At 35.7% G+C, this 26,646-nt stretch overlaps 1 protein-coding gene across 1 annotated transcript in view; it reads left to right on the top strand.

Moving 5' to 3' along the window:
* Positions 1-26,646, top strand: part of LOC306849031 (FERM domain-containing protein 3-like) — a gene marked incomplete at both ends in the record, with an annotated part of 53,073 nt that overhangs the window by 627 nt on the left and 25,800 nt on the right. The window contains 5 exons of the mRNA XM_079383882.1: positions 18,089-18,193; positions 19,068-19,110; positions 21,174-21,252; positions 25,829-25,926; positions 26,244-26,367. Of these exons, the coding sequence (XP_079240008.1) occupies positions 18,089-18,193; positions 19,068-19,110; positions 21,174-21,252; positions 25,829-25,926; positions 26,244-26,367 (449 nt within the window). The remainder of the gene's footprint in view (positions 1-18,088; positions 18,194-19,067; positions 19,111-21,173; positions 21,253-25,828; positions 25,927-26,243; positions 26,368-26,646) is intronic.

The following is a 26,646-nucleotide window of genomic DNA, read 5'->3' as shown; positions in this document are numbered from 1 at the left end:
TTTTAAGTGTAAAGCCGCTGATTTATCTTTCTTTTCCAAGTGATGAAAGATTGCTGAGAAAGTCTTTGATTTGTGAAGTCAAGTCACTTTTAGCAACAGTGTTTCAAAGCAGTTTTAACCCTTGTGAAAAAGAAGTAGCTTAATTGCACTCCTAATTATGGGAATAATACACTGTAAAAGAAAAAAAAAAAGTTGAGCCAACTTAAAATTTTAAGGCAACCAGCTTCAGCAGATTTTAGAGTTCTCTCAACTTATTTTTGTAGGAGATTCTCAACTTTTTGTTGTATAAACTTAAAACAACAAGTTGAGAAAAGTCTGCTGAAGCTGGTTGCCTTCAAATTTTAAGTTGGCTCAAACTTCCTTTTTTTTTTTTTTTACAGTGTAGGTACGATTTAAAGGAATTATACTTAAGTGATATTCTTAACTGTTTTTGGACAGTTGCATTTAAAATTATATAAATGTTTTATATAAATATAATGTTAAATACAATTAGTTGAAGACAGTTTTTATTACTCACTTAAGTAGGACTTTAGCACATCGTTATTTGTAATTTAGTAATTAGTTTTATTGTCTTTGAAATATGGCTAAAGTGTGCTTCTGCATTTATAAACTAAAATATTCTTTAATGTTGTCTTTGTTGAAACTTGTATGTCATGTATTTAAATATATTTGTAATGCTGAAGTTGCAGTTTAGTGCATTTTAAATATATGAACTTAAAATATCAAATAACACTAGTTAAAATTAGGATCAAGTACTTTACATTTAGTATGTTAGTCAATATCAGAATAAGTGTACTTCTGTAAAGTGCAACACAAAATATTAAAACATAATGATTTGAAATGTACTTTGAAGCAACATCTTAATTTGACATTATTACGTATTGCACTGTTAAGAAACATGAAAGTGTACACTCTTTAAGTGCACTTAAGTGGTCTTTTGTTTCATTAATATTTTCTGCAAGTAGCTTCTTCTTTTAATATAGCCTACTTTTAAATTTTGAAGTACACTACAAGTGCACTTTGAATACAAGCACACATGCAAAACAAAGGCAACTATGGCATGGAAAAAAACGACCCATGATGTTAGTTAGCACTTGAGACTTGAATATAATGCAGTTATAATCACATACTCATTTAGTCAGTAAGCTTTTGGCACTGCCTTTGGTAAACCAATGGAAGCACTGCATAACGTCTCAATGTACCGATGGCCTCCAAAAATCCTGTCTGAGCAGGCGGCTCACTAGTTTTTGAGACGCAGCCAATGAATTTCTTCCCATCATGCTCTCCATGTTCCCAGTCCAGATAAATGAGCGAACCCATTTCTGGGAAAGACTCTTGACAATGCACTTCCTTTCAGGACATTCTTGGAAACAATAGAAACATCCAATCCACTGCGTTTTGCTAATAAAAATATAATTGAATCTATAAAGGCCAGGAGGTAGCAGTAATGTAGTTACTATCATTCAGCTCTGATGCAGGCTTAAGTGTTTGATGATAACTGATGATGATGTGGATGTGTAGTCTAGCTGGCACTAATATAGGTACTGTCTAATGGAAGCAACATCAATTTCCTGCCTTTCATTTTCAGAAAACTACACTATGATGGAGAAGTCAGGAAATTGTCCTCTTATTATGGTTCTACCTCGGGTTCAAGCTACTTTTGGATCAGTAAAAGCAGCTAAAATACTTTCTACTAACTTTTAAAATATCTCTTGAGTACTTTTCTGAAGTATCTTTTCTTAGGGAACAAAGTGGAAGAGGTGAAGCAATGACGGGAAGATTGATGTGCATCCCGGTTTTTTTTTATACATTGTGTCTCTTTCTCCGGTGTGGAGTTTATAAACTTTTGAGCTAAAAGAAGGAGCATTCTGTTTGGTCTTATGAATATTTCAGAAAGCCACGAGGCTCTAATGGCTTCTTGTTCTGGGATGGCTTTCTCCTGCATATTTCATGACCATCCTCATTGACAGAGGCTGCACCTCCGTCGGTGCACTTTTACATGTTAGAAGCACTCAGTTCTTACTTTTTCATCAGCTACAGGAGGAGTTTGTGTTTGCTGTGTCGTGTGTGGTGTAGGTCAGCAGTTAGTTCTGGTCCTTGAGTTTGATTGGACTAAAGAGTGCTGATATACAGACCTTTGACTTTTCACTGTGTTTGCTCGTTCCGGATAGACTGTCAGTCCAACCCAATCTCATCAGAAACCTTAATTATAATACAAGGTGGCATTTTGTATGAATTCATGCAATGTGATTATTCTTTAGTACTTCTTAAGATAATCTTAAGAACATCTAAGTATACTCAACTATGCTATTTTGAGACACCATGAGTATGAACTAAAATGTGCTTTTAACATACTATCTCTGTATTAAAAAAAACATTATTTAGTTACCACTTGTAGTACACTCGAACCCATCTTTCATAGTACACTAAATGCATTTTTAATACAGAGTTTTAAGATATAAAAAAGACTTTTTTTGTATATCAAGTACAAAATTAGTGTGTGAAAATAGAGCATTTTAAGTAAATTATGGAAGTGCGCTTTTTTTCCACCTGTGCAGATCGTATGAAAATGTATAAAAATAATAGTGCACAAATTAGGCATCAGTTCACCAAAGCATAAAGTAGTTGCTATGAAAGAGTGTCAGTCTGTGCATTAGAGGGAATGTTTAAATGACTTTTAACCACTTCTGGGTAGATTACGCGCTAATTGTAGTTCGTTACTGATTCCAAATTACATGACAAAAATTGTAACGTAATCCATGACATTACAGATTTTATGTAATATAATCAGATTACTTTTAGATTACTTTTGACTTTACATGTTCATCACATTGATTTACATACGATAATCCGGTACCATATTGATCTAAAAATACAAAGAGAAAGAAAATATATTCCATTCATTATTATTAACAACATGAAGTACATGAAACATTACATTATGCCAAGGTTTGTGAAGGAACTACAGGGGGTTTGTGAGTTTAATGAAAAAGAAGAATTAGGGAGAATCAATAAATTATGAGTAATTTATTGCTATTGTGTGAATACTATGTAATCATGTAATCAATAAAAAAGTAGCTGTAGTCTGATTATGAGTATTTTAAAATGTAATATAATCTAATTACAGGTATTTAATTTTTGGAATCTGATTACATAATCCAGATTACATGTAATCCGTTACTACCCAGTACTGCTTGTTACACAATATCAACACACTCTCTTTATGAATGAGTCATTGAATTAGTCGCTCAACTAATAATTTCATTACACTGATTCATTCAGGAATGAAACTGTTTTTGTTGGCAAAAACAGATGAAGTAAAATGAAAGTATCTCAATATTAACTTCTTGTTTATTAAGCATTTGTATAAAAGCAATGTCATACTCGTAATGATGCCGCTGGTCTGAATATTAGCAGGGCTGTGATCATGTGGCGAACAACCCTGATAGCACACGTCCATCTCCGAGACGTCTATTTGATGTCTGCATTTACATCTGCAAGACGTATTTTTTTGGGTGTTTGATCATCTGCAATACGTCTATAGGACGTTTCCTTTTAGATGTCAAATAGACGTCTATTAGATGTCTTTAAGATGTTTATGATTTAGAAAGTAGGTAAAACTGACATCTGAAAGACGTCTGCCAGACGTTTGTAGACAGCAGATGCTTTCCAGATCAAGAGATCTTTAACAGACATCTTGCAGACGTACGTGTGCTATCTAACAGAACTCTTTCTGTTTTCATATGGCTTAAATGAGTCATAAGAGACAGAGCAAAACATGGTGCATGACCACATACCTTGACTTTAATAACTTGGCTTGACTTTAAACTTAACATACAAGATTGTGTGTATTCGAATGAAATACAATCTAAAGAGATATGGTAATGATGGTAAAAAAAGATAAAAAATAAACTTTTTGCAAACAAAGTTTCTCTGGGGAGTGCAATGTTTGAGAGTGAATGCAAAAGCAACATTTTAAATATATAATTTTCCCTTTCTTATTTTATCTCTTTATTATCTCTTTAATAATCTCCCTTAGAGAACAGAAAAAATACAATTTAGCAGCATTGTGTGACTGTCATGTTATTCCAAAATATAATTTTGGAGCCAAAAATTATATAACCTGAAAATGAGCATGACAAGAACATAATTAAAATGATTACATAAATAACTTTTGTATGTAGCCTTTGGCATCGTCAGTGCATTCAGAACTACAAAAACATTTGTGTGTTGAAAAATTAGGAATTTTTGATGATTAAAAGTCCTTATATTATAGCAACCCTTACAATGTCTTTTTTTGTGTTTGCTAGGCCAAAAATCACTATTTTTATAGTGATATAGACATCACTACAGAACTCAAAACACCTAGTAAAACATGTTAATGTACACCTTATCGACCACACAGAAAACCCTAGCAACCACTCACAACCCCCTAGAACCACAATGAGTTTTGCAAAGGAAAACAGCACACATTTTTACATTTACAAAAATATTTACAATATTTGTAATTTAGAAAATGCAAAACTCTTTTTTTTTATTTTACAAAAATATATGTCTGTAATTGAAACATCCATGAAATCATTATAAAGATTTAGACCGTAGAGTTTTAGTTGTCAGTCATGAGAAATGCACTGGTCTTAATCAAAAAACAGTTGCTTCTGTTTGCCTGTTTTGGACAGAATGAAACCATGTCAAGTTCTAGCCAATGTAACGAGTCAGTGATAACGAAACGAGCATTTTCAGAGTCTAAGTAGTAAATGAGATGTGTGTGTGTGTGTGTTTTGTATGGGTCAGTGCTCAGTGAGTCTTCTCAGTGTCTGAAGGACAGATCGCTGATGCATTATTAAGGCAGATCATGCTCTTCAGTGTAGCTGCTGCATCACTCATATGCTACTGATGCTGCGCTCTGCTTCTGCCTTTACAATCCTCACGCGCACTAAACCTGACAAAATCAAGCCACGCAGAACATTTCCAGTGCCTTTAGGGACATAAACTATAAAATCAACATTTTTGATATCATTGAATGTCTGGAACTTCAGAATTTGATAGCCAGTTCTTTAAATTACTATATACTATGTAAATGCCTTGGTAATCCGTTGGTAATGTGGTATATGGTACTGTAAAAACAAGTTTATCATTATCATTTATTGATAACACATGTATATATGTATGAACCAGAAACACTTGTTGATTGGAGAACTTAAACTTTACTTCGACTGGCGTATTTTGGGTACTTGGGCCTTCATTAGAAAAGTTTAAAGAAAGGATTTCTTGAAATATAAATAAAATTTAAAATGTACATATTTAATCATTTAGTTAATTACATTAAAACTGTAAAAGAAAAGCAGACCAAATATATTCACTAAGAAGAAAGTACCATTGTGTTACCATGTCTTATGTAAATATCATGGTGCCCTTTGAATGATTTTTGGAGTATGAAAATAGTAATCATTCAGTATTCATTGTATATAGGTGCATCTCAGAAAATTAGAATATTTCCTAAGATCAATTAAAACGTTCAAGAAAGTTCAAGTTCTTTAAAGTATGTTCATTTATGCACTCAATACTTGGTCAGGGCTCCTTTAGCACAAACTCTAGCATCAGTGATGTGTGGGAAGCGATCAGCCTGTGGCTCTGCTGAGGTACTATTGAGACTTCAGCTCGTCTGGATTGTTGGATCGACTGTTTCTCATCTTTCTCTTGAAAATATCTCATAGATTCCATATGGGGTTCAGGTCAGGCATGTTGGCTGGCCAATCAAGCACTGTAACATCATGGTCAGCAAAGCACTTGGAAGTGGTTTTGGCAGTGTGGACAGGAGCTAAAGTCCTGCTGGAAAATGAAATCAGCATCTCCATAAAGCTTGTCAGCAGATGGAAGCATAAAGTGCTCTAAAATCTCCTGGTAGACGGCTGCATTGACTCTGGACTTGATAAAACACAATGGACCAACACCAGCAGATGACATGGCAGCCCAAATCATCACTGACTGTGGAAACTTCACACTGGACTTCAAGCAGCTTGGATTCTGTGCCTCTCCACTCTTCCTCCAGACTCCAGACATTGATTTCCAAATGAAAAGCAAAATTTACTTTCATCTGAAAAGAGGACTTTGGACCACTGAGCAACAGTCCAGTTCTTTTTCTCCACAGCCCAGGTAAGACGCTTCTGACGTTGTCTCTGGTTCAGAAGTGGCTTGGTAGCCCTTTTCCTGAAGACGTCTGAGCGTGGTGACTCTTGATGCACTGACTCCAGCTTCAGTCCACTCCTTGTGAAACTCTCCCAAGTGTTTGAATCAGCTTTGCTTGACAGTATTCTCAAGCTTGCGGTCATCCCTGTTGCTTGTGCACCTTTTCCTACCCAATTTCTTCCTTCCAGTCAACTTTGCATTTAATATGCTTTGATACAGCACTCTGTGAACAGCCACTCCTTTCAGTAATGACCCTCTGTGACTTACCCTCTTTATGGAGGGCGTCAGTGTTCGTCTTCTGGACCATTGCCAAGTCAGCAATCTTCCCCATTATTGTGGTTTCAAAGAACAATAGATAAGCAGAATTTATACTGTAGGGATGGTCATTTATTGAAATTCAAATGTAAATATTCTATTATTTTGAGATACTGATTTTTGACTTTCATGAGCTGTAAGCTCTAATCATCAAAATTAAAACAAAAAACTTTTGAAGTGTTTTACTTTACATGTAATGAATATAAAATATATGAAAGTTTCACATTTTGAAATAAGTTTGGTGAACTTGGTGAACTTTTTCACCATATTCTAATTTTCTGAGATGCACCTGTATATCAAAGTACCATGGCTTTACCATCTGGTACCATCCCTGTACATCGCAGAATTTTTTCTAAGGGTTATTAAGATGCGTGTTGTAGCTTTAGACACTGACAATTCTGTTCTTGCGGTGTCATCACTGATTAAACATTGCTATTTTTGTATTAGACCAAATGCAAATCTCCCCATCTGCAGAAATGTATCTCTCATCCTCACTCATTCCCTCTTTTCATCAATAAATGTCCGGAGAGCAAGAAGGAGAGAAGGTGGTGTTGTGGTGGAGACTATAAATAGTGCTCATGCTATTCTTATCCTCCTTCTCCATGTCCTTTGATGAGTTTTTTTGCAAGAATGACTGAAGAAAGAAAAAAGAGATCATAAAGCAGGAGGAGAGAGAGAGAGAGAGGAGGGGTGTAAATGAATGACGTCATTGCTCTGGTGGTGAATGTTGTGTCAGTGATGATGCAGTGAATAAGTACTAGGCTCTGTGCTTCAGATACGGCATGCACGTCTGTGTCTAGAGCGCAACAATGTTTTATTTTATATTTTTTCAGTGCGCCGTAAAGCTGTTCTTGTTCTTTTGCTCAAACACATTTCTTTAGGGAAATATGTAATTTTGTGGATATTGAAAAAAGTGATTAATTATGTATGTGTATATATATATATATATATATATATATATATATATATATATATATATATATATATTTTTTTTTTTTTTTTTTAATTCTAAAAAATTGTCAAACGTTTTTTTAGGAGTAGACGTAGGTTTAGTCTATAGTAACTAAAAATCAATGTGTGTGTGTGTGTTGAAGTGTCCTCCTGCTCTGTTTGTACATCAGTAGCCTGAGGCAGTGCCATGACAATGTGTGGTGTGTGATGATAGATATTTTAAGAGACAACAGCATGTTTGGCCATTGGGGATATATGACCCGTTAAACACACAAACACACACTGATACACACTCGTATCTGTCACTCACAGCACTTCTGCTGGAATGAAAGCATATTACACTCCATAGAACAGCCCATTCAACTGATGCTCTGCATTTCAAACTTTAATATAGTTTATTTCACAAGTGCTTTGGTGTATATATATATATACATACATTTAATATTGTGTATGGATATTGTGTGTTTATATATATATATATATATATATATATACATACATATAAACACATAATATCAAATATAAATTTTTCTGTTCAAACAGAACGCTCTTGAATTCTTGTACTCTTGCACTCGTAGCCTTAATGTGTATAGTATTATATTGTTGTATCACATACTTTGATTCTTATAATATGCACTCATTACTGCATATTATTCATTATTTCCTCCATTATTGTAGGTCGCTTTGTAGTGTTATTCAATATTACAATTAAAGTAAATATATTTAAATTTATAGCCTATATGTAGATTTAAATGTATGCATATTAGTTTACCTTAAATGATTGTCAAATCAGTACTTTAAAGATTGTTTGATTGTTCCGGTGCAGATCAGTACTTTAACCATATTTCATAGACAATAAAAGTATTTTTGAAGTTAAATATACAGATGTGGGTGAAAAAGTGTAACTAATTGCATTTAATATAAATTTAAACGATACATTAACATTTAATTGTGTGTTGGAAAATATAAAGTATATATTTTTTAAAGTATATTATTTCCATAATAAGTCCTCTTTTTAAAAGTATGCTAAAGTGTATTTCTTTTTCATGAGGGAACCCAGAAAACAACGTGAAAATTCACTCAAGCTGTCAGTGTAAAATGATTAAATGTTTTATGATGCTACAGATTCATTCATTTTGAGAACAAAAGTACCACATTTGCTATTTTCAGCACCCCGTTGTCTTCACAAGCAGTATTAATGATCATTCACTCTTAAATACAAGGTTTAATCAATAATCAATTACATTTCTCAATTTAATCATTGAAGTTAGTTCAAATAGAACATCCTTTGGCTATTTTTCCAGCATGACGTGACTTTGTCTTGAATGATCCCGTCATCTCAGCGGATCAGTTAGAAATATTGAGTCACTCACTTCCTCCTAAATGTTCTTTTACAAATTAGTTTCTGTATTCAACTTGACGTTTTTAATTTTTATCATCCTTAATGACACTGTGAAGATGTGACATCATAACATTTTTGAAACAGTCACATGCTGTGCTTATTTGCATGCTCTTTTCTGATGCAGGAATTGCTTTATACATTGCAAGTGAAATGGGGCAAATGTCACCTCTCAAATTATTCATACAGCCAATGACATATTCAGACTGCAGGTCTACATGCATAATCAAAAATGACAATTGAATGTAATGTAAATCAGTGCACATGGAGTGTTATGTTGCACAGTACATCTAGTTATAAATCATGAATAGAAGAAACAATTCATCAAATACATTAGTCCACTTTGCCCATCAAAACACAAGACAGGTGTAGCAGCTGATGATGAAATGAAGATGTGAGATTTAGAATAGGTTTAGATTTTTAGTTGTGAACTGAGCATGAGATATAGACAGTAACACAAGAAAGACTTAGACAAAGGCATCATCTTACCGCACCAGGTCAGTTTCACTTCAGACCTGTTGTCAGCATAATCCACTTTCCTGTGCTCAGGGATTAGAGGGCGAACAGAGAAATGCTTCTATGGTTTCAAGATTGCTCCCGTTATAACCATAAATGTTGCACAGGTCATCAGGGTCAGATCCACAACAATACAAGAGACTGTTAAATGGATTCAGAATCTGCAGTGTGAAATGTCTGTAACATTGGCATCACAAAAGTACAAAAATATTGTTTTTCAGCATCTCGCGCAATGAGCACCTAATATTTAAAAAGACAATAAGTCTACTTAGAAGTAGTTCATGGTGGTAGTTCAAGCTTGAAAATTCCTTATTAAAGAATTGACAGGTTAGTGGGCATGATTAAATTAAGTTCATTAAAATATATATATATATTTAACAAACTTTTCAGCCGTTTCTGTCCATGCCATAAAAGTTAACGGGGTCCAAAAGCTTCAAGCTCTAAAAAAGTCAAGATGGTAGCATTACTTGGTGCTTGTGCCATGACATCATGACGTTAAGTCATGTGACATGCAAAAACCAATGAGGTTTGATGTTTGGCCTCTGTATACATATTTGGTGATTGATTTGATTTGATTTAGGGAGTATGTCCATCTAATCTTCTAATTTATACCACACTGTAAAAAATTAATCATGGGTCTTGTAATTTTCATTAATAAAATTAAGGTGATAATTAAAAATAGTGAATATATTTCATTAAAGAAGTTGTGATTCAGTGTTGAATAGAAAATATTGAGGACTTTTTACTAATAAAACCAAGATATGTATTTTCCTATATTTTTTTTTTTTTAAGGAAACTTAAGCAGTTTTGAGGCTTAAATTGAGGAACTGATTAAAGTAAAAAAAGAAGTCAACCTATTTATTTGAAGAGAATTAGCTCAATTTTGAAATTTTATTTTAGAGGTGATTGTTAGTTCCCAGCATGCTTTGCATATGGCTGGATATGGAGAGTAAATTTTGAAATGAATTGCTATTTTATGTTTGACATTTGAAAGAGTTTCTGTTACATTGAAGTTTGCATTGAGCAGTGCAATAGTTACCATTGTGCAGAAGAGTAGAGCTTATGGTGATGGATACTACTCCTATAAGGTATTAAGCCTTGTTCAGTGAACAGCAGCTTTGCTCGTGCTAGAGCAGTACTTTCCAGTATTTCTCAAGTATTTTCCTATTTGAGCTGTTTGGCTGGATACAGTTTTTTAAATGCACAAAATAACTCAAAGTCAAATACAAACAAGCCTCACTCAAAATCACAGACTTTTGAGAATCAACTTAAAATAAATGAGCACATTTCACTAATTATATTATTAATATTTAGTCATTTAGCAGACGCTTTTATCCAAAGCGACTTACAAATGAGGACAACAGAAGCAATCAATTGTAGTATTAAAAAAACTAAAAACAGATCCAAAACTAAAAGCTAAAACTTTATAAATACTACCTATACACATTTTAAAAATAAAGAAATTAAATAAAAATGACAAATGCATACAACAAAATTTCAAAACTTAACATTTAAATGAAAAAAAAAATAAAAATAAAGCTAAAAACAATTCAAAATATTAAAGAACAAAAGGTATAAAGGATATCAAAAATTATACTTAATATATTAAATTTATTGTGTCATCTATTAATTGATTTAGGAGATTTTACATGATTTATTCAGGTAGATTCCATTAAAAAAACAAGCCTTAAAAACTACTCATAAATATTAAGTGTAATATTGTTACCATAATTTTTATGGTAACAATATTAAGTAATATTCAATTTTTTACAATGCAGGATATAAAAGCAGCCTCCTACCTTTTCCCATTGTCAGTTCTTTTGACATTTCTCTTCCTTGTGTAGTAGACCAGGGGGTAAATTGGAGCTCAAACAGAATATTGTTTCTGAGCCCCTCTATAGTGGACAACAAGCCAAAACTGTTTACAATCTATCCTATACAAACTGCTTTAGAAATTTAAATTTTCTGCAATAGATCTGGGTGAAATCCAGACATTTCAATAGGAATGTGATCAGGAATTCGGCTTGAGTGTGAAAGATTTCCTGAGCACATCTTGCAATGCATTGGTCTAGTGACATTCACTTTATTGACCAACAGAAAGCTGCTTGCTTTGAAAGTGACTTCTATGTGAGCTGTACTTCGTACTTCACTATTGACAATAGACAATGGACCTTAAATAAATGCACTATGTGATTCGCCAGTGTGACCCAAGACTTGGATTAAACCACATGGATTAATTTTATGCTTTTTTTATGTCCTTTTTATTTTTGGAGCTAGAATCTTTTGGACCCCATTGATAAAAACAACAGGAACATTCCTCAAAACATACTCTTCTGTGTTATTTTGTGATCATACTCATAAGAGTATAAAACTAAGCGAAGACAGAATTTTCATTTTTGGATGAGCTATCCATTTAATTGCATTACTTTCCATTGTTTTGTTTTTTTCTTTTCTTTTTCTTCTTTCAAGTCAATCACACTAATTTAATAGATAAGTTGGCAGACAAACCTTTTAATTAAAAAAAATGTGACAGTATGAGACTTTATTCCATGTGTGGACTTTTGAACAGCATCCTTACTTATTATGTTTATTTAAAATCTGTAGAGATTCATGTTGCAATGCAGAAATTTAGTGAATCCTGAATTAGGCAGGTCCTGTAAGATTGCCTATATATACAGTATATGTATATGCGTCACCACACCCTCAAGCCTTTAACATTGACTAATCCTTCCTATGTATTTGGGCCAAGGACAGACTAAACCATTCTGAGAAAATGAGGGGTTAATGGGAATCGACAGAGGGTTTGTCTTTCACACACGGTCAGGTGCTCAAATAAGACAAGTATGCATGCTGCAAAATGCTGACATCTGGTTTTTCCATTATCTTCTATTTTCTTTTGGTTACTTTGATTTATTAATTTACACTCTTCCCTGTTTTGTTCATGTTCCATGTCCTCTGCTTAATGATATGAGCAGATCCTTGCGACCTCTGGATTAGCAAACATTAGACGTTTAGTTCTAAGGGAGACACACTCATAATTGATATGGCATGGGTATTAATTACTGAACATTTTATCTAGGGCAAAGCTTTCACGGTCCTAAACTCTGTTTGTTCAGACTGTTCAGCTGCTGACAGAGGCATTTTGGAAGGTGGAGAGTTAAAGAAAGAGCAGCAATGCAGTGTGGTTGCTTTGTGTTTCAACTTGTCTTCCACGCCATCGTGTTAGACTCCTTAATAATTAATTATCTCTCCACATCCTGCCTCTCTCTCTATCATGCATGCATGCTCGTTCATTAGAGCTGTTTGTTAAAGCAAGCATCACTATTACTAGTGCTCATATGGTATATAGGATTAGCATTTAAGCACACCATAACATTTAACATTTTTAAACATAGTTTAAGAATTCAGTGTTTCCCAAAAGCATAGTTCAAACTAAAAATTGGTCAACCTGTGGTAAGAAGCATAATTTATATTCGTTTGACATTTTGAGAGCACCTACAGTGACATAGTCTTCCCTAAAAATGTTCATTATTTACAGCAATAATCTGACACTAATTACACTAAAACCTGACAAAAAAACCTGACATTTATAAGCAGAAGTTATTACTCCACTAAATGCGTGACACTATCAACATCAGCTCTGTATTGCAAAAGTGAAAACACACCAACAATCACTCAGAACACCTTAGCAACCTCATAGCTACACCCTAGAAACTACAAATACACCCTCGATAGTGGCAACACACCAACAATGACACAGAACCCTCGATACCTCAAACAACACCCTACATTAATGGCAACACACCAACAATCACTCAGAACACCTTAGTAACCACATAGCAACACCCTAGAAACCACAAATAACTCCTTACAGTAGTGGCAACACACCAATAATCACTCAGGACACCTTAGCACCCACATAGCAACACCCTAGAAACCACAAACAACACCCTACAATAGTGGCAACACACCAACAATCACACAGAACACCTTAGCAATAGCATAGCAATACCCTCGATACCTGAAACAACACCCTACATTAATTGCAACACACCAACAATCACTCAGAAAACCTTAGCAACCGCATAGCAACACCCTAGAAACCACAAACACCACTCTACAATAGTGGCAACACACCAACAATCACCCAGTACACCTTAGCAATTACGTAGGAACACCCTAGAATCTGTAAACAACACCGTAAAATAGTAGCAACAAATCAACAGCTTAGAATACCTTACTATTGTAGCAACACCCCAACAATCAATCTAAACACCATTACAATCATATAGCAACATGCTAGAAACCACAAATAACTCCCTACAGTAGTGGCAACACACCAATAATCACTCAGGACACCTTAGCACCCACATAGCAACACCCTAGAAACCACAAACAACACCCTACAATAGTGGCAACACACCAACAATCACAAAGAACACCTTAGCAGCCACAGAGCGACACCCTAGAAACCACAAAAAGCACCCTACAATAGTGGCAACACACCAACAATCACTCAGGACACCTTAGCAGCCACAGAGCGACACCCTAGAAACCACAAACAGCACCCTACAATAGTGGCAACACACCAACAATCACACAGAACACATTAGCAGCCACATAGCAACACCCTAGATACCTCAAATAACACCCTACAATAGTGGCAACACACCAACAATCACTCAGGACACCTTAGCATCCACATAGCGACACCCTAGAAACCACAAACAGCACCCTACAATAGTGGCATCACACCAACAATCACTCAGGACACCTTAGCAGCCGCATAGCGACACCCTAGAAACCACAAACAGCACCCTACAATAGTGGCAACACACCAACAATCATTCAGGATACCTTAGCAGCCACATAGCGACACCCTATAAACCACAAACAGCACCCTACAATAGTGGCAACACACCAACAATCACTCAGGACACCTTAGCAGCCACATAGCGACACACTAGAAACCACAAACAGCACCCTACAATAGTGGCACCACACCAACAATCACTCAGGACACCTTAGCAGCCACATAGCGACACCCTAGAAACCTCAAAAAGCACCCTACAATAGTGGCAACACACCAACAATCACCCAGGACAGCTTACAAGCCACATAGCGACACCCTAGACACCACAAACAGCACCCTACAATAGTGGCAACACACCAACAATCACTCAGGACACCTTAGCAGCCACATAGCGACACCCTTGAAACCACAAACAGCACCCTACAATAGTGGCAACACACCAACAATCACTCAGGACAACTTAGCAGCCACATAACAACACCCTAGAAACCTCAAACAACACCCTACAATAGTGGCAACACACCAACAATCACTCAGGGACACCTTAGCAGCCACATAGCAACACCCTAGAAATCTCAAACAACATCCTACAATAGTGGCAACACACCAACAATCACTCAGGGACACCTTAGCAGCCACATAGCAACACCCTAGAAACCTCAAACAACACCCTACAATAGTGGCAACACACCAACAATCACTCAGGGACACCTTAGCAGCCACATAGCAACACCCTAGAAACCTCAAACAACACCCTACAATAGTGGCAACACACCAACAATCACTCAGGACACCTTAGCAGCCACATAGCAACACCCTAGAAACCTCAAACAACACCCTACAATAGTGGCAACACACCAACAATCACTCAGGACACCTTAGCAGCCACTTAGAAACACCCTAGAAACCTCAAACAACACCCTAAAATAGTGGCAACACACCAACAGTCACTCAGGACACCTTAGCAGCCATATAGCGACACCCTAGAAACCACAAACAGCACCCTACAATAGTGGCAACACACCAACAATCACTCAGGACACCTTAGCAGCCACATAGCAACACCCTAGAAACCTCAAACAACACCCTAAAATAGTGGCAACACACCACCAATCACTCAGGACACCTTAGCAGCCACATAGCAACACCCTAGAAACATCAAACAACAACCTACAATAGTGGCAACACACCAACAATCACTCAGGACATCTTAGCAGCCACATAGCGACACCCTAGAAACCAAAAACAGCACCCTACAATAGTGGCAACACACCAACAATCACTCAAGACACCTTAGCAGCCACATAGCGACACCCTAGAAACCACAAACAGCACCCTACAATAGTGGCAACACACCAACAATCACTCAGGACAACTTAGCAGCCACATAACAACACCCTAGAAACCTCAAACAACACCCTACAATAGTGGCAACACACCAACAATCACTCAGGACACCTTAGCAGCCACATAGCAACACCCTAGAAACCTCAAACAACACCCTACAATAGTGGCAACACACCAACAATCATTCAGGACACCTTAGCAGCCACATAGCAACACCCTAGAAACCTCAAACAACACCCTACAATAGTAGCAACAAATCAACAATCACTCAGTACACCTTAGCAATCGCATAGGAACACCCTATTTACTATTAATAACACTGTAAAAAAAACAATAGTTACAGCTCAGAATACCTTAACAATCATAAAGCAACACCCTAGAAACCACAAACAACACCTTGCAATAGTAGCGCAACAAACTATCGCACCTCAACAATCATATAGCAACACAACAACAATCACAGGTCACTATTGTAGGGTGTTGTTTGTGGTTTCTAGGGTGTTGTAATTGGTTGCTGCTATGTGTTCTGGTGTTTTGAGTGGTGCTATGTGATTGCTAAGGTGTTTAGATTGTTATACATAACACCCTAGAATTGTAGCAACAAACTAATAACTAATGCAGTTGTATAATGTAGTTATTTCTATTCAAAAATCAAGTTTTTTTTCTATCATTGTAAGAGTAGAGATAAGCAATGAGATGAGAAATCTCTTCTTAATTCTGTCCACCGTAGAGCTTGATCTTCATTCCACATGTGCAGATAGAAAGAAAATACAAACTTGTTCTGTATTCATTAACTACAGCTTTAAGAAAGATGATGTTGATATTTTTCTTCATATACTGTAAGAGCAGGACATCCAGCCCAGCCTCTCTGTAGTGGTATTGAGACCTTGCTCTCAGTGAGATGTGTTTCACACATCAGGAGTGTGCTATAGCACCCTGCGTCACATGTAACAGCAAGGTCAAAACACTGATGGTCATCAGAGCTGCTCAGTGGAGCAGAGACACTGTCCTGTATCAGACCATAAAGCCATCATCACTCACTGAATGCCAATGTGCAGCATCAAAACTATACACCAACTTGCACAAACCTCAAACTTCCAGTTCAAAACCAAATATTCTAATCAAAAACATATGTGACCCTGGACCACAAAACCAGTCTTAAGTCGCTGGGGTATATTTGTAGCAATAGCCAAAAATACATTGTATGAGTCAAAATTATCAATTGTTTTATGCCAAAAATCATTAGGACATTAAGTAAAGATCATGTTCCATGAAGATATTTAGTGAATTCCCTACTGTAAATATATCAAAACTTAATTTTTGATCAGTAATAGGCATAGCTAATAACTTCATTTAGACAATTTTAAAGGTGATTTTCTAGATTTTTTTGCTCCCTCAGATTCCAGATTTATCTCGGCCATATATTGCCCTATCCTAACAAACCATACATCTATGGAAAGCTTATTTATTCAGCTTTCAGATGATGTAGAAATCTAAATTTCGATGACTGGTTTTGTGGTCCAGGGTCACATATTATCTTCAGTCAAAATCAAACTTTAGCCTCAGATGATGCACAAACCTGCCAAATACACAGACTGCTCCACTGCCTAGAAAACACCAGTGAGATCAATTCAAAACACTGTTACCAAAACTGTTTGGGAAATAGGAATCCCTTTGATAGTCAATGTCTGTTACAGTATACAACATAAATGGAGGGGTGCAGATACAGTAAAATTCAACAATAAACTTTAATAAAAGTTTACTTTCATTACACTACTGTAAAGAGTATATACTGTCAGTTACTTTACAGAAATAAATAAATAATGAATAAAATCATTCAGCACCCTCTGCCAAATTGCATTACAGTATTGGCAGTATCCTTATTTACAGTATTATAGCAGTTTCTTAGTCTTCTGAAAAAAATACTTATCTGCCTCACCTAGACAGTCATCTCACAGTTATGTACAAATACAGTAAATGTAAGGACTACTTGGCTACAAATCAATTCAACTGCAGGGTGTACAACATGTACTACATTATTTACTGTATACAGAATAATGAAAGTTGTCTCATCTGAAGTACTGCTGCTATGCACTGTTTGCATTTTTTGATGCTTGAGTTTGTGGGTTTGTGTTTTCTGAATGAGAACATGGTTAAACCTGTGCAAAATGATTTTTCAAAAAACACTGATCAAATTGTAACGTGTGTGAAAGCAGGTGAAATGTGTTAAAAGTTTTGAGAAACGTGCCTTTGTTTTGAGAACTGTATGAATGGTTTGGAAAATTGGGCCAAATGAATCAGTTATAGTGTGTTAGCAATCGAGAAAAACTAAACAGATATTGACTTTTGTCATATATTGTCCCTTATGTTATTGTATTTTATTATTGTTGTAAATTGATGAAATTATACAGACAACAGTGAATATGATGATATGTTCATAAGAACTGGCTCACTATTTAATTTGATCCCAAATCTCTGATGTAACGACCTGTCTGAAATAGATTCAGATTTGATTATGGCTTTGATTTCTGTTCATTTGTTTTTTCTTTCCTCTCCAGAGAGACACTAAAGGACAGTTTCTCTTGGATCATGTGTGTAATCACTACAGCCTGCTGGAGAAGGATTACTTTGGCATCAGATATGTGGACCCAGAGAAACAAAGGGTAACTACACATTCACAACTCTTTGGCTTCAATATTCAGTAAGCAAATACTGACCTATAAGTTTAGGTAACTTCAACAGATACACTGTTTAATCATTTAAACCTTACTTAAAATGAATAGCATTGCATTACACTGTGTAAAGGTGAGGGGTACACAGTAAAAACTGTAATATTGTGAAATATTGTTGAAATTTAAAATACTGTTTTCTGTTTGAATATATTTTAGAAATGTCATTTATTCCTGTGCTTTATTCAAAACTGAATTTTCAGCATCATTACTCCAGTCTTCAGGGTCTCATGACAATTGAGATAAATAATTTTAATATGCTGATTTGCTGCTTAGGAAACATTTCTGATTATTATCAATGTTAAAAACAGTTGTTCTGCTTGTAGAAACTGTGATTTTAGGATTTTGTTGATGAATAGAAAATTCAAAGTACAAAATTTATTTGAAATAGAACCCAAACTTTTGAACTTTAATGTAAACTACAGCACAAAATCTCACAAATCTTAAATATACTTGTTTCTACACTGTTACCAGGGTAGATATTTCATCCTTACGTATCATACTGGCTTTAAATTCAGAACAAAGTTACCATGACAACCGACCAAGGGGTTTTACCCTACTGTATGTATGGCAATGTTTCTTCTGCCGAGCAGAAAACCTCCCAGCAGCACTGCAGTGAATTATTTAGTCATTTATGTTGTAATATTAATGTCTGTTAAAGAAAAAAGTGAGTGGGAATGTTGTTTACGATAATTTCCTGAGCAGGATGATTGTCCAAAGTGCTTACCATAAAAATGTTGATTTGTCACCATCTTTTGCTGTCAGTGCACAGCAGTCAATTTTTCTGTCTCTTGTTGTTGTTTTACAGCATTGGTTGGATCCGAGCAAACCAGTCGTGAAACAGATGAAATGTAAGTTATTTATTTGGTTTTTAAGTCGTAAGTCGTGACGTATTGTCAAGTATGGTGACCCATACTCGAAATTGGTGCTCTGCGTTTAACCCATCCAAGTGCACACACACAGCAGTGAGTAGTGAACAAATGCACACACGCACACACACCGTGAACACACACCCGGAGCAGTGGGCAGCCATTTATGCTGCGGCGCCCGGGGAGCAGTTGGGGGTTCGGTGCCTTGCTCAAGGTATTTGACTCGTGGTATTGAGGGTGAGAGAGCGCTGCACATTCACTCCCCCCACCTACAATCCCTGCCGGCCGGGGACTCGAACCCGCAACCTTTCGATTACGAGTCCAATTCTCTAACCATTAGACCACGACTTCCCCACGACTTCCACGACTTTTTGCCCCCAGTGTGGCAGATTCAGCGGTATCAGTAGACATTGTGAACATAGTATCGCTGTTTTAATTTGCTGTTTTTTGACTTTTCCTCTATGAAGCTCACAGATATGGTAGAGAATATGCTATTAGAACTGGAAATGTTGCACCACAGCTCAAAATTTTAGAAGATCATGATCTAACCACTACACCACAGCTAATAACATAGTCTTACGGTAAAGACGAGAGTCATATCTAGAAGCAAAAATACAAAGTTCTGTCATGAAACGCTACATGGAGCATCAGAAACCCTTCACCTTCCCCAGCTCCACCTGTTGATCTGATACGGGGTTGTTCAGGCAAATTTTTGCGGGCAAAATTCAGTAATTTCAACAGTTAATTTTGGTGAAGAACTAAGCTAAATAAAGAAAAATTATAATGACAATATTGATGTTTTTGTCAACAAATAAAATCAAGATAAAAATGGGAGGGACGATTTGTGATGAGGTCAAAACTAAAATCGTGTGTGGTAGGAAGGTTCGATGTGTGAATTGTAGCATACTAATGTACCTGGCAGGATGTAAGCAGGGGTGTAGCTCAAATCCGCAGGGCCCTCCACAAACCGCAAGTCGGAGACCCCCCTCCCGATCAGGTGGTGAGGGTGGGGGGTTGTTGGAAAGGGGGTAGCGGGGGTATGTCACAACAGTGGAAATATTTCTGTTTTAAGCTGTGAAGGCGAGCCAGTGGATATCATACAAGCAACGTGCAAACTTTGTGCAAGACTTATGCACTCTCAAAGAATGTCTTTCACCATGAAAGTGAAAGTAAAAACTGACAACGTTTTATGCATCTGACGATGCACGCATTAACGGCGCATATTCTCTCAGAGACGAATCTCCTACTTAATATGCGGTATATTACTGCTTTAAGTTTTTCCTTAATGTTTCTATTGCGGCCCGAACATAGTGAAAACAATGAGAAGAAAATTTAAATCATAACAAAATTATTATGATTAAAAATCTGTGACAGTTTTTTTTTTCTTTTTTTTTTTTTGTCAGGAAATCGTATGTATCCACTGAGAGAAAAATAAACTCCTGTACACTTCTCTGTACTGGAGAAAAATGTATGGATCCCCATGTTTGCTTCAAATTACTTTAGAGAGAAACATTATCATTCCTATTTTTATCCAAAACGGGGTGTTATGAGTATTAGTGTGACATATATGTACAGTTTGAGCAACATAAAGCTGCCTGATTTATAAGTGACTTATGTGTGAGTTGTGCTTCATTCAATGCTATTTACAATAGTCAATATATGTATAGCCTATGAAATGTCACAGAAATATTGCTAACGTCACCAAACTTACACAGGTTAAACGTCACTCACAATCAGAAAGTGACAGAGAAAGATCGCAGACAAAGTGTGAAATGACTCTTCTAAGCAGACATTCTCTGAAGTGACATGGTGACGTAAATGAAATCAATCTTTCCCTCCGAGCTCTAAACTTCTCAGACTCATTACGTTTATCTTTGAAGACTTCATTTCATTCTTCACCAGAGGGGTTTCCCTCATCTCATGGATTAATATAATCATTTTAACTCCCCTCATGCCCTCGGTTACAGTTCTCTGCATAATCTCTCTCACATTTACTGGCTTACCCTCAAGTGAGTCTCTCTCTGCCCTCGTCTGATTGTTTTCAGATCAGCAGCCGTACACTATGTGCTTCAGGGTGAAGTTCTACCCTCAGGAGCCAATCAAGATCAAGGAAGAGCTGACAAGGTAACAGTGATCTAATGTTCAAATAGCATTAGAATAACATTAAAACAACCTGGGCCAGTCACAGCATAAACAGCTCAGAATCTCTCAAGTCAAGTATACGAGACGGAGGATCCTCTGGAAGAGATTTTAAAAATGCCTCCTGGGCAGATTGTTCCTGCTTCATTTGGAAAGAGCATGTTTACCTTGCAGCTGAAGCCAGAACGGCTGATCTGCGGCTGCTTTCATGTCAAAGCAGTGTGATCTCATTATAGTGAATCTCATGAAAGCTGTCAAGAACATGGCCGGGTCATACTTCACTCCAAAACCCTGAAGAAAGGAATGAAAAAAATATATATTTTGTGCAAAATAAAAGATAAACTTTTTTTGTACCTTTTTTACATTATGCCATTATTTCAGAATAATTAAGCACATTTTACAAAATCGTATTGTATTCGTCTCACTCTATTCAGTGACGAGGCCAGAAGGTGGGTGGATCTTTGTGAAATAGCTGGATCATTATTCTGTATATATACCAATGTGGGTTTTTGAATGAACAATCCCAGTTAGGGATTAGAGCCCTGCATTTCAGCCCGGGCCTGGTGGGCCCTGACTTTTGTACACTTTTTTTTAGCTAGAAGAGTTTCGCGTGCAAGCGTGCAGACTATAGCTTGCTGCAAAGCCTCAGCAAAAGTAATTACCATGAATGTGTCGGAGGGAAATAGTAAGGAGATATTTGAATTATTTATTATTAAACTAGTGTTTTCTGAGTCTGTGACGCAAGGATGAAGTTGACGATCCTGACTCGCCATCTCCTCATTAATCTCACCTTTAGAGAGAAGTGCATATTTACAGATTAGGATTATAATGAAAGAGTTTTTGTTTTCGATTTGTTGTATTTCGTTAAGTAGTAATTTAAAGCTTTCTATATATCTATTTGTCATGTCTGTGGGGCAAGTATTCATTGAGTTTCGGTTCATTTTTGTGAAGCGCTCCTGTTTATTTTCTGTATTTTATAAAAGCACAATGTTTTGTTGATATTGTGAGTGCACACAAATAATAGTAGCCCCTTTACAGTTCTGAATGATGTATTACTCTTACCTTTATGAGCAAAAATGATGGCGTATTTTAAGTTGTTTCCAATGAACAAAATGCAAGTGAACACGCTGGCTCCAAACTTTTTTTTATTAACTTAATAAAACAATGAAATGAAATATAATCACTTTGCCATGAACTATTTTAATGGCTGAAACAGTAGTATAAGCTGTTTTGGGAGTAGGGCGATAAAAAGACGGACTCTGGTTGGGCTCGGTCTGGTAATTCTGATAAGCTGTCGGACACGAGCCGGGCTAGGGCCTAAGCGTCTCTGGCCAGGGCTGGGCTAGAGCCTAAATTTGAGGCCCGTGCAGGGCTCTATTAGGGATACCGCATTCAATTTGAGAGGATACATTTATGTAAAAAAACAAAAAACCACTCCCTGATTTTTGTAACTGAGTTCAAGATGAAACAAAAAGACATGTTTTAGGGACTCGAACTGCTGAATCTGTCAGAACAAATCAATTCGCCAAAATAAATCAGGCTTTCCAAAGCTTCACATGAGAAGGTCTGTTTAGGATGAATTGATTTATTACAATGACTCAAACTTTTCAAAATGACATGAGAAACAGCAGCATTTGGGACGAACCGATTTATTAGAATGAATCGAAATTTCCAGTGCAACATATGAGAGATATCTATTTAATATTTTGTGGGGAAAATGTCTAGATGACCATTTTGTAACGAAGATAACCATGAAAAAAAGATCTTATATAGGTTTCACATATTTGGCATCATTTTTTTTTAATTATTTAAAAAATATTATATTAGAGCCAGTAGCCTTGTGGTCCTTCTGGATCCTGTCCTCCTCAATTAATTTAATAAAAGCAAAAATGCCAAAAAAATAAACCTTATTATAATTATGTTTTAATATACTGTATTATTTAAGTTTTAAAATCATTAAATATATAACATAGAGGCCAAACTGTAAACCACACAAACATATCAGTTAATTTGACAATGACAAGGTTAGTTTGAATTCATAATATTGTTTTATAATACTTCAAAATACTACCATTCCAACATGATTACGAAAATTTCAAGAAGTTTTGAATTAGTCATTGACTTCTGTTTTTAATTTGATTTTTTAAATATGTGTCTTTTCATCATTTTGGACATTCTTATTTTTCCAAAAATGAATATGAAACATGTTTACTCCTCAGTTTTATGTTAATAGGATTATTTTTTTTCTCAAAAGGAAGTGAAATATTCTGAATAGACTGCCAGTGTCAATGTGTGTCACATATTCCTCTAACATTTTAAGAAAGCAACGGTCCAAAAACTAGCTTTGATTCCATCTCAAACACACACATACAAGCACAGACATCTGCATAGACACACAAACACACGCTCACAGATTGTTAGTGTGACTAACTCATTAGTGCTGCTCTCACAACATGATGCTCAGTGCATGTGCACCATCTGAACTGTGAAGATAAATGTATTTGTCTTTCTCTGTGCGCTGGAAAACCAGGATGTTCCTGTGGCCAGACAGAAGCTTGAAAGAGTGCAAAGGCGTATGTGTGTGAGAGTGTATCAGGAAGCACAGGTTATTTGAGTTAAATGGGAACATCATGTGAAACAGGAAGGAAGGGATTGAGATGGACAAGAGATGCATTAAAGTGAACATTCAAGAGTTTTTTCTGTTAAAGCTCAGTTTGACATAGAAAACAACTCTAGTTCTTCCCTACCGCTCTTTCTCTGTTTAATATTTAATATTTGAATACATTTGAGTGCAGTGGGTTAGAAAGAGCGAGAATGGAGAAAACAGAAATGCGCAAAAGTGCACAAAAAGTGTTTGACCAATGCATTACAATCCTGTTGTGCAAACCCCATAAGTCAGCATGAAATCAAATAATTCAATTAATCTTATTGTGAACAATTTGTGAGTGCACGTTACTCACAAATTGCACGTTTTTATAATTTTTTTTATCAAATGTAATAACTTGCTTCACCTCTGAAATGACTTAAAATGTCCCGCACACCATCCTAATATATATTTCCCTTGAATATCCTGTTTCACTTGGAAGTATGTCACATTACTCTTATGAAAAAGAAGTGTACTTAATAGTATTAAATGTGCACTGGTGTACTTAAGATGTACTTTAAAACATTTTAAACTGTACTTTTAACATTTAATATGTCATTACATCTAAAAGTACATTTTTAAATTCTGTTTTAATAATCGTTTGTAAGAACAGTTATAATTCTAACTGTTGTGTGATATTCAATATGACATCTAGAGTTCATATATTTTAAATGTATTAAACTGCATCATAACAAATGTGTAATTAAGAATATAGATATTTGTAATTATATATAAATGTTTTAGTATGCCATGAATGCTTATGTTTGGTAAGTGCACTTGAATATTTCAATGATAAAATAACATATAAACATGTATAAAATGTAAAATATAATGCATTTTAATTAACAGTTATCGTTTACTCTTTTTAAAAGTATACTAAAGTGTACTTCTGTTTCACGAGGCAATGGAAGAGAAATCGGTTGTGAATTTGAACTAGTCATGTCCTTATGCACGAGCTTGGATGAAAATTATTAATAATGTAGGGTCAGTGTACAATTTCAAAAATGGCCATCATTTAAAAAATAATAATATTGAGCTCCTCCATATACCTAGAACACAACTGAATGCTCTTTTTCTGTACTTTGTAAAAAATGTAATAAAGATTCTCATAGGGATTTTTTTTTTTTTTTTTTGAAGTACATGTTTGTATTCTGTCTGAAATGTCATTGTCTCATGTATCATGTTGTTTTGGGCCTTACAAAAGTAAGATTTCTGAAAGGCAACAGTAGTGCTGAGTGCTCAGGTCCTAGTAAAGTTAGTGTACTCAAGCAGGGTCTGGTTTGCCAGTGGGCACATGATAATATAAATTAAATATAATGCCACTTACTGTAGTTGTACTTAAATAGAGACAGTTTAATGTTTCTTAACACATTTAAGTACACTTTTAAAAAGTGCACTTTTGTCAAATTAAAAGGTTTTTTTTTTTCAAATTTTTGAAATTCAAGCGAATTTAAGTGTAATTCAACATTCATAATTCATAATTCATTCATAATTGTGCATGATTAAGGGTAACTGAAAAAAAGGTAAACTAAACTGTGTGTGTGAAAAGTTAAAAGTTAAAATAATAATGCTTACTTTTAGGAATAATCAAAATGTGGTGATATTATTTTAAAATGTATTATGAGATTTGTTGAAGATAAAATGATATTATAAACACGTTGGGATAGGGTGTTTTATGCATATTTAGCTTATTCAGAGCTTATTCAGAGTCTCTGATGTGGGCCATATTTAAAGGGTCATGTGAACAGCCTGAACCCAAAATCTGAGGTTAATTGGATTAAAAAAATTAATAAATAAAAAAAATTGAAATTTGACACTTTGGCTTGTACTGTGAATGTAGCCAAAGAAAGAGAATCCATGGTGAATGTTTCATGTCAAAATAACACTAACACTCTTTGGAAATGTTTCTATTGTCAGGTATCTTCTGTACCTGCAGCTGAAGAGAGACGTGTACCACGGTAGGCTGTTGTGTCCCTTCGCTGATGCTGCGTATCTTGGAGCCTGTATAGTACAGGGTGAGAATACAATCTCATCTTTTCATTACATTTTATGATGTAACCAAAGCTTGAGTACTATTTGACATCCGACTCTTTCAGCGGCAGTAACATGGTGTTCCTGAGACATTTTCTTCTGGAAGCTTTTTAACTTATGAGCAGTCATATTTCAATCCTCTTTACATGTTTCCCTGCCCATAAAGTGACCAGCAAAGAGAGTTTCTGATGGATATGAACCTTATTTAGATCAGGAACAGATGAAAGTCTCTTGTTGCAGATACATGGTCTCTTCAACTTTTCATCTGGTCATTGATGAGTTTTTGTTTGTCTTGTTTTAGCTGAGCTTGGGGACTACGATCCTGAGGAACATCCTGCAGACTACATCAGTGACTTCAAGCTCTTCCCCAAACAGTCCCTCAAACTAGAGCGCAAGATCATGGAGATCCACCAGAATGAGCTGAGGTGAGAGAGAAAAACACAGAATTTAAGCCACAAGTCCACTGGAGAGCTACATTTAACAACATAGGCTCAATGGAATTACGTGCCTCTAAATACATTTCTGCAAAACTGAAAAAAAAAATGTACATTCGAATCGCTGCAGTTTCCAGTTAAAATAAACACTAGAGGCAGTAAAACTCAGACAAATTTAGCCTATGAATGGCAGGTCCACAGTTTTGATTAATAAAGCCTATAATTTTCAAACAGTTACTTGAGGAATATTCCACAAAACAGTTCAAACTT

This window comes from Barbus barbus, assembly GCF_936440315.1.
Source record: "Barbus barbus genome assembly, chromosome: 29".
Classification (NCBI taxonomy): Eukaryota; Metazoa; Chordata; class Actinopteri; order Cypriniformes; family Cyprinidae; genus Barbus; species Barbus barbus.
This window is presented reverse-complemented; position numbering and strand designations above follow the sequence as displayed.